Source organism: Perognathus longimembris, chromosome 21 (assembly GCF_023159225.1).
Source record: "Perognathus longimembris pacificus isolate PPM17 chromosome 21, ASM2315922v1, whole genome shotgun sequence".
In the NCBI taxonomy this organism is placed as follows: Eukaryota; Metazoa; Chordata; class Mammalia; order Rodentia; family Heteromyidae; genus Perognathus; species Perognathus longimembris.
In genome coordinates, this window is record NC_063181.1 from 6,824,015 (window position 1) to 6,841,291 (window position 17,277).

At 47.0% G+C, this 17,277-nt stretch overlaps 1 protein-coding gene across 1 annotated transcript in view; it reads right to left on the reverse strand.

The window, feature by feature from the left end:
- Positions 1-3,619: 3,619 nt before the first annotated feature.
- The window catches only part of Cdca2 (cell division cycle associated 2), a 33,329-nt gene continuing 19,671 nt past the window's right edge, over positions 3,620-17,277 (reverse strand). The window contains exons 11-15 of the mRNA XM_048330986.1: positions 15,174-15,262; positions 14,224-14,328; positions 5,727-5,913; positions 4,897-5,268; positions 3,620-4,698 (exon numbers count right to left, since the gene is read on the reverse strand). Coding sequence (XP_048186943.1) covers positions 3,620-4,698; positions 4,897-5,268; positions 5,727-5,913; positions 14,224-14,328; positions 15,174-15,262 — 1,832 coding nt within the window. The remainder of the gene's footprint in view (positions 4,699-4,896; positions 5,269-5,726; positions 5,914-14,223; positions 14,329-15,173; positions 15,263-17,277) is intronic.

Sequence of the window (17,277 nt, forward strand, 5' to 3'; positions counted from 1 at the left end):
TAAGGACACACACAAAAAGTGAACATTTTTTTTAAATAAAGGATCTAGATTCAAAGAATACTTCCAACTCAGTAACAGTAAGACATGGATATAACAGAACAACAGAACAATGAGTGTCAACATAAACAAGGCGGTATGGGGATATGTTCCATACCATGAGTCACTGGAAAGTACACACCAGCACTTGCCAATATGGCTAAATGGAAACGGCGGACAATGCCACACGCAGCCTCTGAGGTGGACCAAATAAACTCAGCGTGTCATCCATACAAATGATCCAGTGTGAAGACACTGCAGGAAACATTAGTTCATGTTCTTAAAAAAGGAAACGTAGGCCATCCACCCATTCTAGGAATCCCGTGGTATTTGTCAGGCCGTATTTATCCAAGATAAATGAGTACTTGTCTATTTAAAAAAAAAAAAAAAAAGAACCGTATGTAAAGGGAGAGTAGCTTTATTTACAACAGCCAGAACATAAACAATGCAAATATCCATAAAGTATTGAATGGGGAAACAAAAGTTGGTATATTTATAACATGGAACACTACTCAGCAATAAAGTACTTATTACAACATAGATAAATCGCAAAAGCAGACACAGAAGGATATGTACTAGATGAGCTCATGTCCATGACATTCTGGGAAGAGCAGAACTATAAAGAAAAAATCAGATTCGCAGCTGTGAAGGGCGGGGGGCGGGAGAGTAAACCAGGATGCTGGAAATATTCTATCACTTCATTGCTCTATATGCTAATTTCTTGGGTCAACTTTACCAAATGGTATCTTACCTCCTGGCACAGAACAACATTCCATCTACAGCACGTGCACTCACGAAATGGCTGTCCTGCCTGGAGATCAGACATTGTCGACAACGTTCTCCTTGTGAGACCAGCTCTAAGTGTGCCCCTCAACTCTACAGCTCTGGTGAAAGCAGAGTGAGAGAAAACAGGCCAAGAGGCAAAAAGCAACAGAGGAAAAAAAAATATGGGAACAGTGAGAAGGATGCCAAGTTTGCAACAGGGGCTCCCCAGTTCACATCTACACAGAAGAACTCCCAAACCATCTTGCTTTCCCTCACTGGCTTTTCCACACAAGCCCTGTGTGGCATCATTTCCAGTAGCAGTATCTGGAGACGGGGACCAGGTGTACTGGAACAGGTCTGTCAGCCCAGCTACACCGGAGGCAGACGCAGTAAGATCATGGCTGGCCCAGGCAAAAGTGCCAGACCCGACCCCAACCCAAGGTAAAGCACAAAGAGGCTAGAGGTGTGACTCCAGGGGTAGAGTGATTCCTTATCAAGCGTGAGGCCCGGAGTTCAAACCCCAGGACTACCGAAAAGGAAAAAAAAGAGAGAAATAATCTAGGGGGAGCTCTGTTATCTACAAGACAGCTATCTAAACAACAGCAATCAAAACTATGTAACTCCAAGCAGGGAATTTAAGGAAACTGAAGCGGCAGCAAGGCTATCGGTAAGACAGACACTCAATGAACTTTTCGGAAAAGTGTGGTTGCAGAAGGGAGTATACATGGTGAGCCCACTGCCAATAACACCCGTTGTACGTTGTTTGCACACAGAGAGCTGGGTAAGGTGGGCGGCGTCTGTGTGGCCCTCTCCCTCACAATTCTGTACCAGTCTTCTCTGCCTCCCTCCATGGAAACCTGTCCTTTGGTCTAACATGGGAAAGCACAGGGAAAAGGAAATAAGAGGCCTGGTCTTCAGCTAACACAGGGAAGGGAAGGGAGAACTTTTAGGTGCCACGCTGCCACCTGCTGCAAGGAGCAAGAAACTGCAGGGACAGAGGCAGATGACAGAAGACAGGAGAGGATGTTAAGGGAAAACGACAGGAAAAAACTATCTTGAAGCCATGTCTCCGAATTAACCACTCACAGAAAGAAATAGTAAAAGAAACAAGCATGACCAAACATAGAAATTATTCACAATCCATAAATCTTTTGGTAAGAATGAGAGTACTTGATTTTTCAGACCAGGTCTTATGAGAAAAACTGCCAGTATTGGTGACGTAAAAACCAACAAACTATTTCTAATGGAACATTGTGAAACAACTGGTAAGTTGTATTTATATTACCAACTATAGGCGTTGGTAGACAAGGAGTTGGTAGGTTTTCAGGAAGGGGGAAGAGGCTCTTGACGCTCAATAGATTTTTAACCTTCATCTTTAACAAAGGAGAAAGGCACTTTTTTTAAACCTCCAACTCAGGTTTCTGAAAAACTGGTTCTTGTTATTTTCATTATAAATCACCTCAACCAAAAAGCTTCAGAAGTCTTTTTAATAGTTCGTTTTCAGTGGTATGGATTTGACCACTATACCAGAGCCTAAATAATTTACATGTAAAGATTAAAGGAACTTCTGGACAATCCACCCTTCAGCAGCAGAAGCTGGGATGGCTGTGCGTGTTAATGTAAAATACATTAGCCTTTAGCAGCAGGAGCTCCAGACCTGGCGGTGCCAAGGGCGGGAACAAACAGTCTCCATCTACAGGGGGAAATGGCCGCCCAGCAGGGAGCTTTCTTCCCTGTTGTGTTATTTATTGGGAGCTCTATTTGTTAACATGTTTCTGCTATCAAGGACCAGGGAGAACTTAAGGATTTACAGGATTTCAGAGACAATTGTTTCATGATACAGTGATTTATGGGCACTCACAAATTCCAAATAGACGGCAATTCAGATTTTCTATCTGAATTACCAAAACATTCATAGGAAATACTGCAAAAGATTAATCAAAGACACAGGCAAGCAATGGCAGCGGCTAGTATGAGATGGAAAATTAAAGCTGCTGAAAATGATGTTTAAAGAGAAAACTGCACTAACCAGTTCTTGTTTCGTGAACTAATTTTCTAGAACTCCTCCAAGAGTTTCTGCTTTGCACATTTTTAAGTGGAAAATCATGAATTAAATTCCAAATTGCCTGCAACAAATTTAAATAAGCTGAATCTAGTCTTTAAAAGATGAAAATGCAACATTTTCATGAAACACTAGTCTCTCCCTCTATGTTCAAAACAGAGAATCTTGTTCAAAGCATGCTTTCCCATTAGTTCTGCCTAAATTATACATTCATTTACAATGACAGACTTCTAAAATTCTCACCGAAGGGATTTTCTGGAAATTTTATGATTGGATTTTAACATTAAAAACTTCATTTAAGACAGAGAAGGCATCAGTTTTTCTAAATGAAACCCAAATCAAGCTTTACGATCTCCACTTTGCTAAAAGATTTTTAACCATTTCAGTTTCTAACAGTTCTCTTTAAATTCTCAATTTTATATTGCCCTAATTTTCATAAAGTTCCACTGTTTCTACCCATTTACCTTAAAAAAAAAAACCACAAAAACAAAAAAGTCACTTCTACTGGATGCTTTGACCACAGCCTAAACTCTCAGTGGTAAAGGAAGGGCTTGGCATGTGAAAATAAGAACTCAGGGACATACTGTTGGGTTCGAAACAATCCTTCCACCCAGAAGAGCTGTGGCCTCTCGGGAGAGGAACCCATTTAGAAGAAGGTTTCTGAATGATGAAGAAACTCACTGATTTCTTCCAAAGCCCATTCAACTCCATTCATTTTTATTTGTTAGGAACTGCGGGGCACGGAAGGGAAGCGGCTCAGGCCTCCCCGGCGTCCCGGGGCCCCGTGGTGGGCTCGGGGGCTGCGGGTGCGCCACCGGCCAGTGTGGGCGCGCAGCTCCGCCGCCGCCGCCGCCGGGGCACCGGGGCGGGCACGCCTGGCACGGCAAGGACGGCGGCGGGAGGCTGCTCCTCGTCCTGCAGGCCCCGGGCGCCGGGCCCTCCACTGTCCAGCGGGCCCACGGTCCTCCTCCTGGGCGCGGGCACCCACACCAGCCCCGTGCTGTCGGGGTCTCCCTGGAGCCGGGTGCTCCGGCGCACCCTGGGCTGCGCGCCCGCGGGACGCAGGGTTTGCTCGATGGCCTCCGCCAGCTCGTGGCAGAGCCGGGCCGCGTCCGCGCTGGGCTTGGGGCCGCGGCTCTCCGGGGTCTCCGCGCTGGGCTTGGGGCCGCGGCTCTCCGGGGTCTCCGCGCTGGGCTGGGGGCCGCGGCTCTCCGGGGTCTCCACGCTGGGCTTGGGGCCGCGGCTCTCCGGGGTCTCCCCGCTGGGCTGGGGGCCGCGGCTCTCCGGGGTCTCCGCGCTGGGCTGGGGGCCGCGGCTCTCCGGGGTCTCCGCGCTGGGCTTGGGGCCGCGGCTCTCCGGGGTCTCCGCGTGGACGGGGCGAGGGCGTGCGGGGCGTCCCCGCGGCTTCCTGGGCCTGGAGCTCGGGGGTTGGCCGGCAGCCGGCTCCGCAGCGCCCCGGGGGCCGCGGGGCTCCTCTCCTCCCGGGGCAAGGGCCTGTCCTCGCGGGCCGGTCGTGACCGCAGCCGAGTCCCCTGGCTCGCGCGTGGCGCTCACATCCTCGGCGAGCTCGGGGCCCTGTGGACGGGGCGCGGGGCTCGGTGGGCTGGGGCAGCGGCCGCCCCCGGGGGGCTCCGGGGCCCCGACCCTCGACGGCTGGCCTCCGACCCCCGCCTCACAGGTCCGGCGGGGCGGTGGGGCGCTGTCCGGGCAGAGGCGGCGGAGCTTGGGGAGCTTGGGGGCCCCGGGGCCCGGGCGCGCGGGGAACAGGTTCCTCCTCCTCGCGGCCGCGTCGAGGGCCGGCCCCTCCTCCCGGGCACGCGGCGGGCTGCAACCACCTGCGGGCGGGCGGGGAAGGAAGGTCAAGCCCGATTAGAGGGCGCGGGCGGAGGCAGGCGAGCCGGCCTCGAGCCCGCTAGCAAGAGCTGGTGCGGGCCTGCAGGTCCCCGACCGCGGGCAAAGAGGAACGGGCACGACCGCAGCGGGGCCCCGCGCTCATCGTGGCTGTGGCGCGGCTACGGGGCGCGCGTGCGCACCAGCGTGGGGTGGGGGCCGGGTGGTGAGGACACGGCAGGCGTGCCCAGTCCCGGACGCGCGCTCATCATGACTGCGGCGCAGCCACGCGGCGCGCATGCGCACGAGCGTGGGCCGGGGGTTGCGCGTGCGCACGAGCGTGGGCCGGGAGTCGCGCGTGCGCACGAGCGTGGGATCCGGGCTGTGAGGACACGGCAGGCGGCCCGCGCGTTCCCGCCGCCGTCGGGCGGAACCCCCGGCCCCCAGGCAGCTCCAGGCGTGGAAGGCGGGCGGCTCGCGGGGAGGGGGGGGGCTCGGCCACGCGGGGCTCTCGTGTAGCGTGGACGGACGGGCCGCCCCCGCCCCCGGATCCGCCCGGAGGAAGGGCGGCTCGGCTCGTTAGCAACACGGGACGGGCCGGCCGGCGAGGTGGTTACTGTCCTTTTTAATCACTCTCACCCATCCTCCTGCTAAACTGGGGTGGGTTGGTTCTCCACGTTCTTATTATATATATATATGTGTGTGTGTGTGTGTGTGTGTATATATATATATACACAAATGGGAACCACTTCCACAGGGGGAGGGAGTCTGACAGCACCAAATGGAATGCCTGAGCGCGGAAGTTAGTCTCTAAGAAGCCAGTGCGAGAAAGCCGGGCATCCGCTCCCGGGGCTGCCGTGGTCGGCGGTGGTCTCCCCGGGTCCCGAGGAGGGCGGAGCCCCGGCTCCTCCCTAGAGCGAGTGAGGAATCCCGGCTGGGCTCGCGCGTGCGCGGTGAACAGCAAGGGGGAAGTTAGACAACCACAGGGCAGAGGGGGCGGCCGGGGGGGAGGGCGAGGGCGAGGGCCCGGTACCTGGACGAGTCCTCCCGAAGTCAGGCCGGACGCTGCCCGCGCCTGACGGCGTCGCCTCGCCGGCCTCGGGCAGCTCGGGAATGGGGCTCAGGAGGGGCTTCCTGGAAGCAACTTCTCGCTCCCCGTAGAGAGGCTTGGGAGTGCTTCTCCTGCCCTTTCCCTTCTTCCTTCTGCAGCCTTTTCCAACCTGAGAAGATGAGTCACAGTACTTGAGAAACACAGTAGAGCCTGCCACGTACCACCGTGTACCTCAAACACAGTTTGCCCTTTAAAACCTCTTTATTACCATCCAGGTAGTTTTACCAGAACATGTACGATGTTATTTAAAATTTGGAGTGTATAAGGTAACTTATACAAAGTCAGAAAAATAGAAAGCAGAACCCAACATACACACTGTTCAACAGCTTTCTCTATTTCCACATAGCCCCTGGCAACATGACTGCTAGAAAAACCAAGTCCAGGCGAGACTCTGCAGATGGGGACAGGAGACGTAGTCATAACATCACAGGTGATCCTTACCTACCGACTGCTACTGGAGGCTGTCTGCTATTCACGGGCCTCAGAGAAGAAACCACAGGTGTTCAGATACAACCTGAAGACCACACGGGCTAGCTCCACTGATTCAAACCAATACATTAACCATGATTAAAATGGAGAAATCACAGGGCTGGGTGTGCCTCATGTAAGAGGTTCTCAGACATAACAAAAAAAGGTAACTAACTGTTAGCCTAGCATGCTCCTTTCCCGGACTGGCCAACAAAGTGCCCTTTTGGTACAGGCTGCCCAGGACCAGCTGGCTCCCTAGACAACCTGGCGTCCCGCTCCTGGGAGGTCACAGTACTGGTGCTGAATCCAGTACGGGTGATGAGGTGGGGTTTCAGCAAGCACTAGAAGATGGAAGGGACACAAGGCTCAGCAATAGTCAGTTGTCCACAGTAGAAATTTCCACAAAACTTAAAAACATGAAAAAACTTTTGGTATGCACAGTTACACTTAGTTAGAATGACCAATTAACAAATGAGAAGCATTTTATGTTACAAAGAAAAAAGACTTTCATATAGAGAAGATTTTAGGGGGACTTCAACACTATAAACAAACAAGGACTGGATGCTGGTGGCTCATGGGTCAACCTGGCTGAGGAGGCTGAGATCTGAGGATCATGGTTCAAAGCCAGCCCGGGCAGGAAAGTCTCTGTGAGATCACCCTCATCTCCATTTAACCACTCAAAAAAACAAGTAGAACTGTGGCTCAACTAGCCTTGAGCAAAAGAGCTCAGGGGCAGCACTCAGACCCTGAGTTTAAGCACCACAACCTACAAAAGAAAAAAGAAACTAAGCAAAAGGAATGGAATATCCTCAAAGACTTTTAAGATGTTTTTGAGAATCAGTGCTTCTAGAACATGGGATTCACTCCAGCACCCATGGAGAAACTGCATGTGTGGTGTGAGAACACAGCACAGGACAAGGTCTTAGAGGAGCACTTGGGCCGGGGGCAAATGGGCAAGACAGACTGTGAGATTCGAGAGCACAAAAATAGCACACAACTCTGTTCCTTGAGATTTCTATAGCGATACAAACAGAACCAAACACAACATTCCACAAGAAAACAATTTTAGAACTGTGCAAGATGAATGTGCCTCTTGGTGATATACAACATACATTTAACATAAGACTCTGAGAAGTTCTCAGTGTAAATAATCTCTCTACACAGAAAGATGCCGGGTTAAATATTTTTCCATCAGACAAGACGTCTTCTCTCTTTCGGGGAACATCTGCTGACACCCCGTGGAGCAGATGGGGAATGCTGGCTTGGTCAATGGATGCAGAAGCCAAGAGAAAAGAAAAATCTGAAGGTGGGGTTCACAGATGAATTTGACAAGAGAAACATGCACCCCCCCAGTGCCAGATACTGAGGCTTCGCATCCTTTCTCCCACGTGACTGCTCCACTGCCTTAGTCAAGTAACTCAACTGTGCACCTGTCCTTGTGCGAGGCGGGTGCCCAGCCCACACACACCCCAGGCCGGGCGGCGTGGGAGGGGACGGGCAGGGCCAGGAGCGCTGAGCTGGCTAATCCCGCTTTCCCATTCCTTCTCTAACGCTCTGACAGTCTGGGAGGTCACATGATGATTAAAAAAATCTTCAAACAAGTTTAAACAAGAAACAAAAAGCATCCCTTTTATTTTTTTAACATGACTTTGTTTATCCAGATAGTTCTAACACCTCTAACAGGACCCAGCATGCAAGAGCTACTCAGCAAATATGAAGGAATGAATATCAAAGGAAATAACGTGGTTGTCAAGATCACCTAAACTTGCTAATAAGCATGACTGAAAGGCTAAAATGCTGTTTTCCCAAGGTGATAGCAAGTGAAAGTATATAAAAAAAATGGTAATTAAACCACCTCAGGTCTGTTCTGAAAATATATCTAATAATGTTTTGATATTTTCCATGAGAATCAGCAAAGATAAACAAATTAAACATTAAATTTTATCCACTACTAAAGCCTTGCTTATGATGCAATAAAAAAAGCCACATGTAATAATGGAGAATTCCCAGAACCAGTATGATCCAGACTGCTGACTAACCTGGAGTAGACAAATGTAGATTTAAAGTACTGGCCTTAAAAACACTGTATTTCCCCCCAAAATCAAATTGTTTCTTCCCCAGTGAAGGGGGTCATGAAACAAAATAGCTTAAGTAGCTTTAAAATCATTCAAGTTGTTTATGTCTGTTGTCATGGAGAATAAGGCAAGAGGGTCACTTGAGAAGACAAACTCAAAATGAGAAATTAAAGCCAGTGCCAGTGGCTCATGCCTGTAATTCTAGCTACTCAGGAGATTGAGATCTGAGGATCGTGGTTCAAAGCCAGTTTGGGCAGAAAAGTCCCTGTGAGATTCATCTCCATTTAACCACTCAAAACCCAGAAGTAGCACCATGGCAAGTGGTAGAGCACTAGCCTTGAGTTTAATCTATACCCTTCCCCTGTCTGATTTTGAGTCATTTTGGAAATGCTCTCCATTTCTAGGCTCTAGAGGAATTCACCGTGGAGGACTATGGCTCGTTATGGAAGATGCAGACACAGCTCCCTTAAAACAAACCTTTCCTCTGTTAGTTTTGGTTCTTTCTTGTGTTCATCTTGGACTTTCGTCTGTTTCTTCCCACCAATTGAAAAAAGTAAGGGCTGGGAATACGGCCTAGTGGCAAGAGTGCTTGCCTCCTACACATGAAGCTCGATTCCCCAGCACTACATATATGGAAAACGGCCAGAAGGGGCGCTGTGGCTCAGGTGGCAAAGTGTTAGCCTTGAGCAAAAAGAAGCCAGGGATGGTGCTCAGGCCCTGAGTCCAAGGCCCAGGACTGCCCCCCCCCCCCCGCAAAAAAAAAAAAAAAAAAAAAGTATCTCCTGAATCTTGAAAAATTTGTAAGATGGTAATTATAAGAGCCACTGAGTTCATATGACTGAGCATTGTTGCATATGTATAATTCATGAATATTTATAGTAAGCTTCTAATACAATGCCATTGTCACTACCATTTCTTTTTCTCTCTCTCTTTTTTTTTTTTTTTTGGCCAGTCCTGGGGCTTGGACTCGGGCCTGAGCACTGTTCCTGGATTACTTTTTCTCAAGGCTAGCATTCTATCACTTCAGCCACAGCACCCGCTTCCAGCCTTTTCTGCGTTATGTGGTGCTGAGGAATCCAACCTAGGGCTTCATGCATGCTAGGCAAGCACACTAAGCGACATTCCCAGGCCCATCACTACCATTTCAAAACGAACAGAAGTCTCGCCTCAGCTCTCCACACAAGGGAGCAGGAAAGCCAGGCTGGAGAAGGGAAAAGGTAGAAACAAGCCACGAGCACTAGTAAGTCTAGTGGGTAGGAATGCAGGCTCTGCAGGCAGGCCACCTGGCTTCCGAATCCTGTCCTTCCACAAGAGGACAAGAGGACAAGAAAGGATGTGAGGTGGGTACGTGGCAGAAGAAGGAAAAATACTTGCACAGCCCTAAGAGAATAGCTATAATTTGTTTTCAGTGAAGGATAAAGGAAGAACTAGGTGTTTGTGCAGGATTATGGACCTGAGCCATGGTGCCCAACTTAAATCTTAATATTTAGCATTATTTTTCTCTGAACATTTTTCTTCAGTCTGGCTACTAAGTTTTACACACACACACACACACACACACACACACACACCACAGAGCAGAATTAATGTGAAGCGATTCTAGACTGACTTTTCTTCATCGCTGATCGGTGATCTCAGCAAGCACAGATTTAAGGATTCCTGTCACCCTGTCACCAGTGGTGTGCCCAAATGGCCAGGTGTCAACAACAAAGCTGTTCTCCCAATGACTGTGTGGTGTTGCTCTTGAAGGGCCAGAGCAGGCCTCGGCACCACGTGGTGGCTGACAGGTGCCGCAGTGAGGGCGCGGCCCTGGTCATGCTGGTGACCCAGTGTCAGGAGCCCACACCTCAGAGGACGCTCGTGTGACAACTCTGCTCTCAGGATCACAGAGGTGGAAGCGGTGAATTGTTCTTTTTGTGAACCTCTCTTAGAAAGTCTTTGCTACTTGGCTGCTCAGCTCTGGCGGTTTCCATTTGGAGGTTTTCTTCTCGAAATCCTGAGTTTTTCATGCCTAACTCTCTGGTGACGGCACAGTGCTAAAGACCCTCGAGTGGAGGTCACATGTTGAGACACAGACCCGTGGCTCCACAGCTAAGGAGGGCAGTCTCCTTGGATCTTGTGTAGAAGACCACTATCACGACTCGTTTCAGGGCAGGGTTGGTCCTGCGTGGGTGGCTGCCCCACGGGTGAACCAGCAGAAGGCACTGTAGGCCGTTCCCTAAGCAGGCCCAGGACCCACAAAATGTTTGAGGACAGTGTCTCCAAAAAGGTGGACAAACGCCTATGTTGGCAGTGAGGAAATGGCACCGCTCCCTGGGCTTGAGCGCCTCCTACCTGCTGGCGGTATCCGGCTTGTTCGGACCACGCTGTTGGTCTGCCTCAGCCCCTGCAATCTGGCGCAATCCCGCCACTATGCGTCTGCTCTTAACCTGGGAGTTTCAGAACTCCGTCCACTGCTGCCCTGGGTTACTTATGCTGCAGGGGCGCTGAGAATGCCACCTGCTGCAGGCTCAGGGCCTGGTCTCCTAGAGCCGGGTCCAGCCAGTGGCTGCCAGCAGCACAGCCTCACAACCCTTCAGTCCCCTCGATGTTGTGTCTTCTTTTGACTCACCCTCGTCCTTGCTAGGCAGGTGGTCTCCCACGTGAGCCACTCCACCAGTGCTGCTGTGCCCATTATTTTCTAGCTGAGACCTTGCGCTATGACCAGGATTGACCTGCCCTGCACTGCTCCTGTCTGTCCTTCTCCCCGTGGGTGAGGAGCCACCCCTGCGCCCAGGCTGCTATGGGGTCACAAACGTTAGTTGCTCAAGCTGGCATCAAGCTGTGATCCCCAATCTCTACCTCCCAAGTAGAGATTATGAGACTTGAGCTGTGGTATCCAGCTTAAAACTTCTACTTTTACAATTATTTTTTCCTGATTATTTTTTGTACCATCTTCTTCTTAGTTTTATAATTTTGTAAATGTATATTTATATTTCCTTAGTATAAAAACTACATATGTATGTATACATGTACACTTTTTTTTTCTTTTGCCAGTCCTGAGACTTGGACCCAGGGCCCAAGCACTGTCCCTGGCTTCTTTTTGCTCAAGGCTAGCACTCTGCCACCAGAGCCACAGCACCACTTCTGGCTTTTTCTGTTTATGTGGTACTGAGGAATCAAACCCAGGGCTTGCTTCATGCATGCTAAGCAAGCACTCTGCCGCAACAACACATCCCAAGCATATATACATATATATATATAGTCCCATGTATTCTCTGGGGGGTAATACCAGTTGGTGATCAACATCCACACAGTTCAGGTGGAGGGGCTAGACTAGTAATAAAATGCTCAGAAGAAGCCGGCAAAGAAAAATTCTTCAGAAATAATAAGCAAGACTATTCCATTTCATAGGCCTTTTGGGACCACTGGGGTGCGATGCCATGGGAAGTTCCTTCTCACATTATATCCCGTCATCCTTGGATTATGGTTAATGTACTAGTGAGCAGGCCAATTACTAGGAGGGTAGGAGAATGGAAGTGAAGTCATGTAACTGATCCTGAGGTAAGGAGAGGAGCAGAGAGCTCCCGTGAGTGGCCATGGGCTTGGGCTGACTAGGGAAGGCCTGGGCTTGGTGAGTCCCTGTGTCATCCTGAGGGGAAAGGCTCACAAGTAGGGTAAATGCATATTCTCCGGGGTTCGTTTTATAACTCATTTGTATTGATCATGTCTCTGTCATGCACTTGGTCCCGCTCAACCTGCTAATTCTAATTTAAGGAAAGCCTGGATGAGGTGATATGGGTTTCTGCGTTCCAGCTCCATCTGCTCTTGCAAGGCAGCTCTCCCTGAAGCTCTCCCTGTGTGGGGCCGGGCTGGGCGGGTCAGGAGGGGGAGTGCTCCTGGTCAGGCTTAGTGTGCAGGCTCGGGCCAGCTGTGGAGATGGCGAGGCTTTCTAAATGGCAGGGCGAGGGCTGTCACCTGGACGGCAGCATCTGCCATGCGGCTCGGGTGGAGAGGCGGGGCAGCATGCCAACTGGCGCACGGTGCTCCCTATAGAGGACTTCCATGAATCTGCTTCTCTCAGTACCACTTTCTTGCTCTCCCAACCAACCCACTGTACCTGCCAACGCTGAGCCGAGTCTCCGGGGACCCCCGTAGGCAGGCTGGCGCCCGGGTCCCTCTAGTTCCTTCCTAGCACATTCTGAGCTGTAAATCTTCCCACCTCTTCTCTCCGTCAACATGTTCCCATCTGCCGCGTCTTCTAGAGACTCACTGAGGGCTGCTGTCTGTTGCTTAACACCTCCCTCACTCCCTCCCCTCTAAGGTTACTGTAAGTCTATTCCTTTTGTGACATAAATTAGAATAACTCGGCAGGGGATAGGAAGGAGTTGGAAGAAGCCAATGTGCAATTCTTCAATTCTGGGTCACTGATTTGACATGATCCTTAATAGTACAGATTTGAAATAAGTCAATTATTAAATGTAACAAGTTATGCAATTATTTTTGAACTTAGGCATTTTTCCCGACAAAAGGAATTATCATTTAATTTAAAATATAATCTAACAAAAGGAAATAATCCAGGATTTAGATTTGATGAGTCAAGGGGCCCCGTCACTCAACCAAGGCAAGCATTTTATGGAGTTTGAGAAGAAAGTTTATGAGCTGCATATGGGGGTGAAATCAATGGCTTAATAAAAAGTCGTCTAGTAGGGAGGTGAACATACATTTATGGATCAGGAAGATTTGGTTTTCAAAGTTGATCATTATCAATCATGTATTACACAAAGTCATCAAAAAATTTTAATTGATCAGGGCAAAGAGTAGAATTCTAGGAAAAAAAAAAAAGGTGGGTAGAAGAAAAACAACAACAACAAAACCCTTAACAGACTTTTATGCCAATGCTGCTGAGATGGCCAGTGAGGATGTGACCTAAAGCACATGTGCAGATTGCAGAAGCCGGGCTACCGAACAACTGGAAAAAGAGTTCTAGTGCAGTGGCTCTGTGGGGAAAAACGAGCGCAGACCTGAGACCGCGTCTGCAGGCATGAACACTGCTGTGATACAGTACTAGACGGCAGGGAGAACAACGAAGCGACAGCTCAGCTTCCTTCTTTGCTTTCCTTCCTTTTCTGCCTGCCTTTTTTTTTTTTCTTTTGTGGTACTGAGGTTTGAACTCAACATCTCATGTCTGCTAGGCAAATGTTCTACCTGAGTCACATCTCCATGTCTTTTTTTGCTGGTTATTTTGGAACTGGACTTCAGTGAACTTTTCTTCCCAGCCTGGCTTTGAACTACCATCTTCCAGATCTCAGCATGAGGAGCTACGATTTCACATGTGAGCCTAAGGCACCTGAATGTCCATTAAAATGTTTAGAAACTGAGCACACTAGCACGCTTTTTATCCCAGCACGTGGGAGACTGAAGCAGCAGGGCTCGTGGCAGGCAATTCTGGACTGTATATGGAGACCCAGCCTCATTGAACATAAAATTTAGACAGTAAAAATAAAAGGTAGGATTTCAAACAGGATGATGAAAAATTAGGCTCAAAGTCAAGAATCCACTGCATTCTTGAATGTTTACTATCTATTGTGCTGGATATATGTGACACAAAGATAAAGCTCTCAGGTACTTAAGGGTTGAATAGATCACAGCTCATGGTTGTTCTAATCTAGGATAATATGGCCTAAGTAATCATGGGTTCAATTATAACCAGAAAAAAGCCATGTTTCCATATTTCAATAAACATAGAACTTCTGAAACATTTTTAACTTCCTTCTGTCTCACTCTGTAGCCCAGGCTGGCATGGAACTCTCTAACCTACTGCTTCAGCCTCTGGAGTGCGGAGACTACAGGCTTGCATCACCAAGCCTGGCTCATATTCTATTTAGGTCACTTACCTGGTTCTTTTTAGGAACTGTTTTGTTTGTACACTTGGTTTCATGAGACTTCCTCTTCTTTTCTTTCGGAGTCTCCATATTCTCCAAGTTGCAAACATTTGATCGCTATAAAGAAAAGTGACAATATAAAGCTAAGCAGTTACATTTTAATGTAAAGCTCTCACTTGTTTGTTTGGTTTTTTTCCCCCATGGCACTTGGGCCTGGCAAGGCAAGTAAGGTAAGTGGTCTATCATGCACCTACAGTCCAGGCTGACACCCATCATTTACATCCCATTCCCTAACTCACAAATTCAACTACAGACATGACACCCAAAATGCAAACAAGAGAAATGCCTATCACCGTTGCCTGATCTAGCACACACAGATCCAAAAGCATAAGGTCGTACGCAAAATTATAGTAGGACAGAAAAAACTTTAGTGGATTTATTAAGTCATTAAATTTATAGAGAACCTACAACTTAGTACTTACCTCTGGGGGGGGGTTATAAGAAAGTCAGGAATTATTAGATTACCTGGATTAGCTAGGTAGGAATTCTTGGCTTACCTTCCAAACACACTACAAATCCAATTTTATAGAATTTAATAAAATAGCAAAAAATATACAATCAATGTGAGTTATTAAAACTCCTAGCTGAAATCCAGTGTTAAGCATAACAAAGCACGGTTGAAGAGTTACCTTTATGTTGTCTCCTAGATCTGGGTCTACCTTAATACAATTCATAAAATCATGCAGACCTTAAAGCTTTATCTTCCACAAGAACCTAATTTTGAAATCATCGTGTTTTTCAGTGGATTATTACTCTTACAGAATTAAAAGTAAATTAGTAAAACATTATTATTATTCTGGATTACATACAAAAGAGGATAAGGTGTCTCCTAATGACACTGACCAATAAGAGTTTTGCCCACTGCGGTTGCCCATGAAGAGATCTGTACCGTCCACACTCACCTTCCTTCTGTTAGAAGCCTGTGTTACTCTACTGACTTCATGAGAGGATGTTTTTTCGAGGTTATTTGAAGAAATAAAGGTCTCAGTACCTGATAAGCAAGACAAGAAAAACCAGGTTGCTACTATAGAAATATTACATGCATCACCTCGTGGAAGCTCCATATGGTCTATTTTTGATATCACCATTGCTTTTTTGTTTTTTCCTAATGGAGTTTTTTTTTAACTACAAAGATGTTTCAATTCAGCCTGTCAATTTTTTAATACAATGTATCTTGATCAATGTCACCCCATTAGTCCATTATTCCTCCTTGTGCTTATAATATTACATTTAAGCCTAAATTATTTTGCCTATAATATTATACTTTTACTTATATTACATTTAAACATAAATTACTAAGAACAATATCAGAGGCCAAAAGTGGGGAAAAATGGAAACTTCAAAGTTTACCAAATAACTTTCACTACCGCATGGTGATAGTATGACAGGTCTCAAAGCTAACACACTAAATCCTAACACTGTGAACATATGCATTAGTAAGACACATTAAAATGAACATATTTTCATAAATGTCCACTTATTTTAAACCTCATTTTGTGGAATTGAAATGATGGCATTGACCAAACTATGAAAATATTGTATCTAAATTTCTTAAAGTTTAGGAAGTTTTTTATTTGATTGATGTTCTTAGTATGAATAAAAGGTAATCTAGTATGTTAAGGGGTTTTTTTTTTTTTTTGGCCAGTCCTGGGCCTTGAACTCAGGGCCTGAGCACTGTCCCTGGCTTCTTCCCGCTCAAGGCTAGCACTCTGCCACTTGAGCCACAGCGCCGCTTCTGGCCGTTTTCTGTATATGTGGTGCTGGGGAATCAAACCTAGGGCCTCGTGTATCCGAGGCAGGCACTCTTGCCACTAGGCTATATCCCCAGCCCATGTTAAGAGTTTAACAAGTAATAGACCGTGGTTCAAATGTTAGTCTACGTTGAAAAATCAGAAGGATCTTAAAATAAAAAAACCTCATGATGCACCTAAAGCTCTGAGAAAAACAGAACAAGCCAAATGCAAAATTAGCATTTGAAAAGAAATAATAAGATTAGGGTAGAAAGTAATATAATTGTAAGGAAAAAATGTGTAAAGATTCAATAAAGCAAAAAGTGGTTATTTGAAAAAATACATAAGATTGACGGATCCCAATCAACCTGAAAACCCAAATAAATAAAATTCAAAGATCAAAATGGGCCATCAAAACACCAGTGTATAATCCAGAGGATCATAGGGGAATACTTCCAAAATCTTTAAACATTTAAATAAACAGAAATCTAGACCAAATGGATACATTTCTAGATGTCTTTGGCCTAGTCAACTGATCCAAGAAGATATAAATCTTTACGCAGGTCTATAATAAATGCAGATCTATAGATATGAGATTGAAGCGGTTTTAGTTTCCCAACACAAAATGCCTATGACCCATAGCTGAATTCCATATGACCTTTAAAGAAGAAATAACATCAATACACCTCAAATTTTTCCATGAGATAAAACAGGAAGAAATAGAATGCTACCAAATCCTTTCTATGAAGTCAGTATTATATTCATCCCCAAACACAACAGAAAAGAATTTTAATCTCTGATGAACACAGACACAAAAATTCTACACTAAACACTTTCAAGGATAAATAGAAAGCCCACAGAATGGGAGAATACTTTTACTAGCTACAGACAAGGGCCTTATATCTAAAATACACTTAGAGCTCAAAAAATTTAACTCCTCAAAATTAAAGCCCCAAACAAACAACAACTGAATTGATAAATGGACTTAAACACTTAAAGAGAGACTTCTCAGAAATAAGAATGGCCAATAAACACATGAAAAAATGCTCAACATCTCTGGCCATAAAAGAAATGCAAATCAAAACACTGAGATTCCACTGCACCCCAGTTAGAATGGCCATTATCAAGAAAGCTAACAACAACAGATGCTGGTGGGGATGTGGCCAAAAGGGAACCCTACTACACTGTTGGTGGGAGATTAAACGTATTCAACCACTCTGGAAAGCAGGATGGAGGTTTATCAAAAGACTGAACAAGCAGGATGGGCTATCTCAAA